Genomic DNA, 12202 nt, shown 5'->3' with positions numbered 1-12202 from the left:
CTGTTTAGCTGTGCATTTACTGAATGAGCACTGTGCAATGTCCGAACTGATTGCACTATATTTTATGTATAATCATTTTCTATTCTTAACTGTTTTAAATTAATTTTAAACCTCTTAAATCAATTTTTAAATTGTTTCAAAGTTTTAAATTCCTTGTTTTATTGTTGTGATTTTTTTTTAAAATTTCTTTTATGTAAAGCACTTTGAATTACCATTGTGTATGAAATGTGCTATATAAATAAACTTGCCTTGCCTTGTTTGAATGTCCTGGAATGAACAAAGTCTTACACATTAAACATATACTGCAAAAAGTAAACACACCTTATTTTGTATGAGCTTGTTGTAAATGCTTACACATTCTTTTAACGTAAAACCATAACAGCACGGAAGCACAGTAATAAAGCAGAGAGTGGGCTCCTTAGTACACAGGCCACCACACACCACTGCATTTACCATTCAAGAAATATAGTTGACTTATTTTAGGGTTATTTTATTCAGCTAATGTGCTGTACTATTAAATAACACACTTGAGGTTTACCTCATCATCTGTCTGCAAATAATTCTGTGCGAACTCCAGAAGTTTCCTCAGTTTGGTAGTTTGATTGAAATATGTAAGAGCTTCCTGTATGGACACAAAGACAGAAATGTTAAAACAGTAGGTGTAAAAAGACAACCTGAACAAAACCAGAACATTTTCAAATGAATGTTCATTATCAGGTCACTTCAGAATGGCTAGCTGAGTTATCTGTTGGCTAGAAGTAGTTATCTGTTAAACCCTGTAAAAACATAGAAGAGATACCTTTATCAATAGTTTCTGTCATGAAACTTTTAAAATGTGTGTGTGGATTTGTTGAGGATGTGCAACAAATGTGCAACAAATGTTCAATGAACCATAAACAATAATTCCACAAGCACCATTATTGACTAGCTGTGGCAAACCATGTGTATCTATGTGTTCCCCCAGACATGTTCAAGAACTTACAAGTGCCTTGCTGGATTAGTGGGGTAACAGCTCATAGCAAGAACTAGAAAATCTGGTTCAGTCCATGAGGATGAGAAGCACTGTTATACTAAAAAGCACTTGGTGGCCACACCAGATACTGACTGCTGCTTTTGATATTGACAAAATAAAAGCATTTGAATGTGAGAGGATGTTTCTGCTTTTGCTAAGTTTATTTGCAAAACAGTAAAGTATAGCAAAAGAACAATTGATTATGACACTTATAAACTACATAATATGCAAAACTATGTTATAAATTATAAATTAATAGGTGTATTTCAACATACATACTGTAACATTCATTTAAATTTTGCATAGTATGTACTTTCACCGGGTATGCTAAAGGCAAAATCATTGCTGCTAAAAATCTGTTGAAGAGATGAAAAAGGACCAAAGTTCTTAAGCTCCTTTTACAGCAGTCACTGATTTTTGCAATTAATTATAACTTAATTTTTTTCTCTATTTTTTTTATATTTTGTGATTCTTTGTTTTTGTTAGTGATTTTTTTTTTTTGCTCAGTACATTGTGCTAAACGTTCTTCTTTTACAATACCTTACAGTACTTAAATTTAAGTGACATGGATTTGATTCCGTAGCCAAAAGAAACAACAACAAAAATGTATCTGCCACTCCAGTACTTTTATGGGGAAATTGTTGAGCATCAGAAGCATTACCCTTACTACATATTTGTCATTTTGGTAAGTTATGATATGCATGTGTATGTGTGTGTGTGTGTGTGTGTGTGTGTGTGTGTATTTACTGGTCGTGGTTTGAAATGCTCGTCCTGCAGTCCCCACTGTTGTCTGTGGAATCTGTAGTAGGCCATGTTCTGCTGCATCACTTGATCGTCTGCATCAAACAGCATATAGCTTGCTGCACACAACGCTGCATTTCGCACATCATTTACTAGAAGGTCAAATTAATAAAAGTCATTAATTAATACACAACAGTAATAAAGTGATTGTTGATAGTCTATGGGAGTATTTGTTCTTGGTCTATCTCTTGTGATTGGATTGCTATCTGATTGAGTTTGAACAATCCATTTACACTTGGCCATATAAATGTGTTTTCACAAACTGGATTTGAATTTGCAAATGCCACACTATATGCCACACAAATTCATAGGGCTTTCACAAAATTTGATAGCATATACAGTATCAGCAACAGATGTTTTGCACTGCATTTTATCATCAGTGCAACATTTTCAAAATCAAATATCACAATCTGAGAGAGAGCACTTGTGGAATAAAAAATAGTGGCTAACAATTTCTATGAAGCCCGTATTTATAATACATTGATATAGTATTCTTAAGGCATTATAATGAATGCATAGTGTATTATAAAAAACCTTACAATATATTGTATTATCTCATGAGTAATCATAACAACAGTTTTAATGCATTATAATATTTACTTATTTGTGGTTATAGCTTTTAATATTATGATGATTTATAACACACAATGAACACAATGCATCCACTTAGCTTACAATGGATTATATTTCCCATAGTTATAATGTATTATAAGTCTCATATCTTGCCATTGTTAACTTGTTACTTTACTTAAAGCAGACAAAGACTACTTATAAATAATAACAACAACAATGACATCAAAAATAATAATAAAAATAATATTTTTTCTTAAACAGCCATACGATCAGATATCTGATCAGATGAATGTGTAATATGGAACATTTGATTTTAACCATATTTATTGTAATATCAGTAAGATACTGTACAGATCTTAAATAAATAATGTCAAGATATGAGGCTTATAATCCATTATAAATTAAGTGGATTTAACATGGTGTTTATTGCGTGTTATAAATAATCATACTCATAAAAGCTATAAGTAAATTGTATAATTCATTATAATTGCTTTTATGATTATTTATGAGATGAAACAACATATTATACTTTTTTTTTTATAATGCATTATGCATTCATTATAATACCTTAAGAATACCCTTATAATGTGTTATAAAAATGGGCTTCATAGAAAGTGTTACCAAATAGTCCTTATTCCTTTTAATGAACATGAATGGGTGTCATACTTCAGGATGCAAATCTTAACACAAATCTTAACTTCAATTAACTTCATTTGCACTAGTTAGTGTGTCTGCTTACTGAAAAGAGACACTCATCTCTGCAATAACACTGTGTTACGTAGCTACCAGGTGTAGTTACAACACTCTTACACCTTAATTTTTACCATTTTGGGAGGAGTAAAATTTATATACAGTGGGTACGGAAAGTATTCAGACCCCCTTCAATTTTTCACTCTTTGTTATATTGCAGCCATTTGCTAAAATCATTTAAGTTAATTTTTTTTCCTCATTAATGTACACACAGCACCCCATCTAAAAAACACCTGAAGGACTCCAAGATGGTGAGAAATAAGATTCTCTGGTCTGATGAGACCAAGATAGAACTTTATGGCCCAGCCAGAGCCCTGACTTAAACCCAATTGAGCATCTCTGGAGAGACCTAAAAATGGCTGTCCACCAACGTTTACCATCCAACCTGACAGAACTGGAGAGGATCTGCAAGGAGGAATGGCAGAGGATCCCCAAATCCAGGTGTGAAAAACTTGTTGCATCTTTCCCAAAAAGACTCATGGCTGTATTAGATCAAAAGGGTGCTTCTACTAAATACTGAGCAAAGGGTCTGAATACTTAGGACCATGTGATATTTCAGTTTTTCTTTTTTAATAAATCTGCAAAAATGTCAACGATTCTGTGTTTTTCTGTCAATATGGGGTGCTGTGTGTACATTAATGAGGAAAAAAAATTAACTTAAATGATTTTAGCAAATGGCTGCAATATAACAAAGAGTGAAAAATTGAAGGGGGTCTGAATACTTTCCGTACCCACTGTATGTATATGTCACTTTTACACCAAATTCACATGTGGCCGAGTCGCATCTGAAATGGATCTCAAATCACCTCCTGAAATGGTTTGGTGATTGGATTGTGATCGGATTGCTATTTGATCAGTGAAAATGCATGAAGTGGTCAAGTGCAACAAGTCTATTACACTGTAAATATCTTGTGAACGTTATTATATCAGAATAATAAACAGCAAAACAATCATAGTACCTTATTTAATGTCCTATCAGTTTTGAATGACACACAGTTCTGCATCTACAGTGTATCATGCCAATAACTGTAGATGTTTACAAGTACTGGAAAGTGTTCATGTGAGATACTGAGAGACTTGCATGTCTCCTACAATAAAATTGCTTTACAATACATCATTCCCCATTTTACCGAAATGTACTAATTGATATGAAATATGGGTAGATTGTAGTATTCCTTGTGTCTACTGCTGATGGAAGACAATTAACAATGTGTGTGTTTGTTTGTGTCTATGTTACTTACATTTGTAATAAGCAAACTGCATGTAGTGGTACATGGTGGCAACAAATTTCTCCACAAAGAAACCACCAACATTTGGTACCAAATTTTCCTCACATTTTACTTTACACTTCATTACTTCAAAATAGAAATCTGGGGGAGAAAAAAAGAGAGAGGACATATATATATATATTATAACTCAACCTATGATAGTACTAGACTTTCTATGTCAGATTATTGATGAACTTCTCATGTATACCAAGCCATTCGCTTTTGAATCAGGCTTATTTTAGTTAGGGTGGATTTCTAATATTCATAGCTATTTGAAGCAAATCTCAGAAATCATCATGATATCACTGACCGGCTAAGGTGGGGTAGAAGTCTTTAAACTCCTGCACATCGTATGACCCCTCACAGGACATCAAACATGTGTTGAATGTTTTAAAATACTCAGCAGCCGCCAGCTCCATGTCTCGAGCACTGCTGCTAAAATCCCCAGAATTATACAGCTTTACAGCCTTCAGGAATAATGCCTAAGAGACAGAACAATATGAATCCATATTGAGTTATTTTAGAGCAGTGCCTCTCACAAGTAAGGTTAAAAAGAAAAACACGATTAGAGAGAATAAATACCTCATAGGGCTTCTCCTCATGGTCTATGAGGTACTCCTCCGTGTCAAACAGGCTTTTATAGTAGTTAAGACTCCTAGATAGAAGGGGGTCCTCAGGGTTTCTCTGTAGATACGTGTGTGCTGCCGAAACCGCTCTCTCCAACTCATTCATCTAGATGCATATAACGTAAGATAATTCAGTGTCTGGATTCTCGTTTTTAAATATTGTTTTGCAGTTTCTATTTAATTGACATTAGTGAAATAAGAGGTGGGACACACAGGTGAGATCTCTCCATTGCCTTTCTCAGATTCAAATACATGTTGTGACTCGTGACTGTTAGAATAGCCAAGTCACATTTATTTATATGGTGCTTTATGAAATATAGGTTTACATTAATATAGATTAAAACAATATGGATATAGAATATAGGAAACACAGTCCACAACAAGTTGAGCGGATGAACCAGAGACATGAGGAAGCAGGCAGGCCTTAGACCATCAGAAAGGCAGAGAGGCGCCGAGGAGGAGGAAACCAAGGAACTGGTCTAGGAGAAAGTCTTACAGGCAAAAATTGTCTAGCATTACAGATATTTCTCCTAAAAGAACTTAGGAGATCTCTTTATTGTCTTGTTGTAATCTCTTTCAAGACACTGTCATAAAAATGTTTTATTGCTCAGAGGTTGCTCTTTCTTTTCTGATTACATTGGGTATTTTTCACTTTTAATGGTCAGGACACTGTAGAGGAATCAATGGGAGAGGTGAGAAGGGAATAGGATGAGGAAAGTATGAGAAAGTTTAGCTGGGACTTGAACTCAACCTGTCTGAGGTGCAGTTGTCATCCTGACAGAGGTTGCATTTAAATAGCATTATACATTTCAGGATATCAAGGGTTATAGATTAAGTTTATCTTCAATGCCTTGCATTGTATATGCAGCACATTTTCCAGACACAGTGCTTCATGGTTTTTGCATGATTTTTTCCCCTTCTTTGTTAAGCATTGAAATGTTTGTCTTGTACAGCCCATTTTGCATGCATGTAAATAAAGGTCATGATTTCCTCTGCATTGTGCATCAAAACACTGTCTACATTAAACAACTTAAAATATGACAATGCAAGTATTGTATTTGACTGAAATGCTGTGGATGAATGAGATTAAAACTACTCAGGGAAAAGAAGAAAAAGTGAGTCTTTGAATCTCTTTGACATCTGAATTGTTTGTACTAGACAGAAATTAACATCAAATGGAGACATTAGTAAAAAAAAAAAATTCTAACACTTTAAAAATGGTCTCCTTTAAAGTTTTAGCAGATATCTCATCATCATCACACTGTGCTCAGACATTTCTCCTAAAGACTCCAGTTGTCTCACATTGGTCTCCTCTAAAGCTTTAAAAGAGATCTCAGCAACATCACACAATGTGCTCAGTCCTTAGCTGGAGACTCTGGATCTTTCACATTTGCAGCCCAAGCTCATTGGAAATACGTGCTTGAGGTGACATTTCTGCAACACCTGTATTACATACCTTACTGCACGTTTCGCAGCGGTTTCAAAGTGAAATGTCCAGTGAGTGGCGCGTTCAGTACATAACTGTGAGACGTTTTTATTATGCTGGTACAGGCACGTATTGCTGCGTTGCTTCAGGTACATATTGCAGCAGTTCAGAATTCAAATGTCCGGTGAGTGTTACCAAAAGATAATGTTCTATCATGTTGGAAATACTCAAACCCAACCCTAAACTTACCCCATAGTTAAGACTGTAAGGGGCCCCTGGGTGTTATCTCTTGAGGGGCCCTTCATCCACCAGAACTACAGCCTACATTCACTCAGTCTTCATAATCACAAAGCGCAAATTGTCAACCTTTAATTTTGCAGTAATAAATGCCATTAACAACAATCCAAATGTATAGGTCTGTCATATAAAATATACACAAATTGGCAAGGCTTAAAACACCTGCAAAAGATAAACTTTCGTGACAAATCCATCAACTGTGCTGAGCTCTGTCACACTATCCCCTGGCCATTGGGCAGTCCTTATTGTCGAGCTGGTGGCCTTAATTTTAATTAAAAATGTTAAAATACAACTTTGATGATACACACTTAAAAACGTACTGTAGCATGTTACAAAGGTTTCACTCATTAATATTAGTTTAGTTAATGCATTAGCTATCAAGAATAACTAACATGATAAACAATATTTTACTTCTTTTATTTATTTTGGTTAATGTTAATAAATTATTTCACTATTATTAAGGTAAACTAGTGATTTAAAAAAAAAATGCATGTATAGAGTAAGATTTTTAAAAACGTAAATGAACTTACCAGCCTGTTACAAAGATGTTAGAAAAGTGTATATTTACCTTCACTAACTTACATTCCTACTCCGTTCTTTAATGTTAGTTCATAATGCATTTAACCAACATTAACACATACAATTTAATGCTACACGTTTTTATATACATATCTGTGTAAAATATGACTATGTGCATATGTGTAGTTCATGCAGTGTACCTGAAAGGCACTAAATAAAGTAAAAGAAAATAATTTAAAAAATCTGATTTTAAGCTTATATTAAGAGTAAATTTATTCAGAAATAAGCTTAACGTTACTCTTAATTGTTGACACACAATAAGATAATACAACCATATAGTTTATGTTCATAGGGCACATCATTTGTTCTTGGATATAGTACTCTACCCAATGCCTTTATCGAAACTGACTTACAGAATCAGTAACCCTGGAGTTTCCTGAAAGGCAAATTAAATGGCTTATGACTCAATCCAATGCAAAACTAATTTGATTATTAATACATATTATTTGGTAGAAATGTTTAAACTCATATGGATACATTTTGTCTTGGTCCACATTTTGGGCACAAAGTTGTTGAGATCGCTTCTGAAAGTTAGAAGAGAAAAATATGAGCAATCCAGAGCCTCTAGCTAAAGAGAAAAAATGTAGTGTAGGAAGTCTGAGCACAGTGTGTGATGTTGTTAAGGTCACTTCTAAACTTTAGAGGAGACACATGTGAGAGCTTCAGGATCTTTAGCTATGGAGAAGAATCTGAGCACAGTGTGTGATTATGATGATGAGATCTCTTCTAAAATATTAAAGCAGACCATATTGGGGTTTTAGAGTTTTTCTCTCAGGAGACAAGGTTGAGAAGCAGAAGACTCAAGCAAAAGTTTCAATTTGATGTTAAAGTAACCTTATTGTTAAAGAGATCTCATTTTTGGCTTTTCTTACCTCTGGAATGTTCTGTCAACACTGTAAAAAATTGCTGTAAAAAAACGGCCATATTCTGACAGTAACATCCTGTTTTTTCATTACAACGGTACAATCCCGTAAAATAAACAATGTTTTCTGGGTAATATTTGTTATTTTCGAGAAAGTAGCCTTCTGCAGTCCTTGTAGTAACAGCGTTCAGATTCGACACTCAGAGGCTGTGTTTCAAATCACACCCTACACCCTCATTCACTATTCCCTACATGAGTTTACTAATACAGTCCACCTGACAGAGAGAATGAACACTAATGAGTGAATTCAGACAATGATGAACAGCTGCTGTTAACAAGCAGAATCACTGAAGAAAAGAGAAACACAAGAACTACAACTGACTTCAGCCACAGCCTTAGATGAAATCAACTGAAATAAGAGAGCAGAACATGATCAAACAACTCCACAAACAGCATTACAGTTTGACTTTATTTCTGTCATATATCTACAAAAATTCTTTGAGAATTAACAGAGGTTTAGATGGTTTATTGAAAACGTTTCGTTTGACCTCACCATCAGTGTTTGCTTTAGTTGGGCTCTTGACCCTTCACTTTTTAATGCTAGGTTGTCTGGCTGTTGTGACTGTGTTTGTAAAGCACATTTGTTATAACAATAAAAGCGTAGAAGAATTATGCTTAAATGGTTCTAGTTAATTATTGATGCTGGTGTAATCATCATTTTGTAGCCTGACTCACTGATCTCGTTCAGTGGCTGATCTTTAATACTATAGTGTGGGTTTTCACTTCTTTCATGATATTTACGATAGCTATATGTCACTGCAAGTTGAGATAATACACAATTATGGAGTTTGAAACCTTTTATGTTTTCAGCCTTTAAACCAACGGTATCATTTGGACACACGGAGACATCAAGAATCAGCACATGAATCTCAACAATGGTGACAATCAAAAGCTTCATGCTGCAATGCATGCTGGGTACCAGCACAGGAAAAAAAACTAATCCATGACTCCCAGCATGCATTGCGGCATTCTTCTTACTAGGTGCTTTTATTTTTCCTTTTGTGTTTGTGTTGAGTTTTAGTAGCGTGTTTTGCGATGTTCAGAGTCGATATGTTTATAAATTTTTTTTGATTGTCACCGTTGTTGAGATTCATACGCTGACGCTTCATGTGTGTGTTTCACAGCATGTTAGAACTTTTTTTTTTGTTGAGTAATGTGTGTGATTTTCATAACAGCCCACTTGTTCTTTTGCTCTAATATGTTACCATAACATCGCTTTGGTACAAAAAGAGACTCTGGACAAAATCAGTGAACCTGTTTTATAAAGATAGCAATGTCATTTGCAAATCATAACCAACACCATTACATATTGTGCTGTGGCCCTTTTTTACCACAATAAATGTGTTGAAAAACACAATGGTTAAAGCAGCCAAATAAAGATAATGTTAAAAAGTCAAGGTTCAAGATCCAGTAAAAAAAAAACAGTTATTTACTGGCAGCACGGTTGCCAGTAAATAACTGTTTTTCTACAGTTTGTTGCCGTTAAGTCCAGGAAAAAACAGCAATATACTGTAAAACGTAAGAGTCAGGTTTACCAAATGAAAAAAGTTAATTTGACTGAAATATTTGTGAACATTCATAGAAAAAAAGTTATGCAAAGTCATGCACTGATAAGGAGAGTAAATATTGAACTGAACTTTATTAATGTGTTTTTGCACAAGAGAGAGATGTTAGTTTAATGTAGTTTTGTGTGTCACCATTGTGCTGGAGAGTAGAGCCTGTGCTTCAGTCAATGATGAGCCACAAACACTGATGTTCTGCTGCTTTATTTAAAGACAGTAACTGTGGAGTTGCTGATACAGTAATGATCTCTTTGTTACTTCATCTCACACATGTGTGCTATAGTTAACAGTGAACTGCAATGATTTGAGTTAAAATCATGTTTTTAGTTGTTTTGCTGTTACACATTAAGTGTTTGCAGTTTTATACTAAGAAATATTCCTTCTCAGTGGATTCAAATGAAATAAGTTCACAGTACTAATATAGTATGAATGCTAGTTTTTAAACTCGAACTGTTTGAAGCAATATGGGAGCGGAGTTAATTTCCATGGTAGAATTACGGTAAAACTGTAAAAATTAAGATTTGTAAATTAACGGTTGAGAGCTGTAAATTAACAGTACCTTACTGGCAACCCTGCTGCCAGTAAATTACTGTTATTTAACGGCACAATTTTTTACAGTGAAGTCTTCATTGTCAGTCAAGAACCTGAGTGTGCTATTTTACAGTACTTTGTCATTTAAAAGCCACATTTCTACACTAAAATTTAGTATATTCCAGGTTAATAATTGCATTACTTTCACAGTAATTTCACAGTAGTACTTTTCTTGTATCTTGTAATTTCTGGTAAACAAACAGCGTCATACTGTGTTTCTACAGTGCATATGTACTCTGAAGGCATGCAATGCAGCGTGAATAGATCATGCTGTAGAGGTTTTTATTTCTTGTTGGTTTTATTTGTGCTATTGAACTTGTTTTTGGCTCACTTTTAGCAGTTTGTGTTGTTTGTTTATTTTGTAATGTTGGTTTATGTTATGTTACGTTTCTTTCTTTGTTGAGCGTTACCATTTTTGTGTTTTGTATGTCAAGTATTGATGTCATCTCAGCAGTTGCTTCACTATTGTGAAAGATCCATCCACAAAAAAAATTATGAAGATGAAAAAGTTATTGATTAATCTTCATGCTTAAATAATGCTAAATAAAATCTTCATGTTCATGCTAAGAATAGTTTGACTATCTTAAAATCAGGCAATTAGCTTATTTCCTATTCTTGTCATCATTTTGACATGAATTCAAAACAATTACAATAGTAAACAACTACATTTCTCACAGTGGCACAGACAACTTTAATTAATTTAATTTATGCATTTAGCAGATGCTTTTATCCAAAGTGACTTACAGTGCATTCAGGCTATACATTTTTTATCAGTATGTGTGTTCCCTGGGAATTGAACCCACAGCCTTTGCGCTGCTAACACAATGCTCTACCACTGAGCCACAGGAACATTTTATATTGTGAATTCACAGTAAAACAAGAGCAGTAAATTACTGTGATGTTTGCATCATTCTGCTGTTCTTTCACAGTCATTTGTAAGAAAATGATCAGGCTTGCATTGATTTTACAGTAAATTTCTGACTACAGTTATTTATTGTAAAATAATACTCATTAATCTTGTAAATTCCTGGCAATTTTTACAGTGTAACATTTGTAAAATGACAATTTTTTAAATCCGAAAAATATCTCTAAATTGATACATATTTTTTCAATGAAAAATGCATAAATGTTCAAATGTTATCTCATTTCCCCAATGCTAGATTATTCTAATGCACTGGGTGGATGCCCTATAGGCATAATAAACAAACTCCAGCTGGTCCAAAATGCAGCAGCTACAGTGCTTACAAAATGGCATTTTAGTCAAAAGACTATGACAAAAACTAAATAAAAAGTTGCTGTCAAAGTGAACACTGAGACAATATATCAGTTTTCATATAGATTATAATTTTGTGTTTTGTTGCACACATAGTACCATAGTAAACTATTAAAGAAACCGCTTAATATAGCTTAACAAAATCATATGGTGATATAATACAAACTCAGTATACCTTATTAATGATGTATAGTAGTACATGTATACAAGCACAGGCAAACAGATGAGCTCAGAAAATGGACACAACACGCAAAGTTTCACATTGTTTTCCCATTAAAAAGCCGCTTAAAGGGGTCATATGATGATGCTAAAAAGAACATTATTTTGTGGGCCGGGGGATAAAGTGAGGAACGGCCGGCGGCCTTGAGTGAGCAGAGACCGGGGGATAAAGTGAGGAACGGCCGGCGAGCTGAGTGAGCAGAGGCGGCGGATTTGACGAAGGAGCGTGGGCTTGCGGCAACCACATGTGATGACCCCGGGCTGGACTCCGCTTCGTCCACGGTGAAAGCCGATCCGGCGATC

General features: G+C 34.6%; 1 protein-coding gene across 1 annotated transcript in view; it reads right to left on the bottom strand.

Annotated features, from left to right (window-relative positions):
* LOC107669502 (synaptonemal complex protein SC65-like) overlaps positions 1 to 12202 on the bottom strand; it is a 31540-nt gene that overhangs the window by 15164 nt on the left and 4174 nt on the right. Inside the window, exons 2-6 of the mRNA XM_016461763.1 lie at positions 4987 to 5136; positions 4715 to 4886; positions 4378 to 4506; positions 1760 to 1905; positions 539 to 622 (exon numbers count right to left, since the gene is read on the bottom strand). Coding sequence (XP_016317249.1) covers positions 539 to 622; positions 1760 to 1905; positions 4378 to 4506; positions 4715 to 4886; positions 4987 to 5136 — 681 coding nt within the window. The remainder of the gene's footprint in view (positions 1 to 538; positions 623 to 1759; positions 1906 to 4377; positions 4507 to 4714; positions 4887 to 4986; positions 5137 to 12202) is intronic.

This window comes from Sinocyclocheilus anshuiensis, unplaced genomic scaffold (genome assembly GCF_001515605.1).
Source record: "Sinocyclocheilus anshuiensis isolate Anshui unplaced genomic scaffold, SAMN03320099.WGS_v1.1 scaffold692, whole genome shotgun sequence".
Taxonomy (NCBI): domain Eukaryota; kingdom Metazoa; phylum Chordata; class Actinopteri; order Cypriniformes; family Cyprinidae; genus Sinocyclocheilus; species Sinocyclocheilus anshuiensis.
This window is presented reverse-complemented; position numbering and strand designations above follow the sequence as displayed.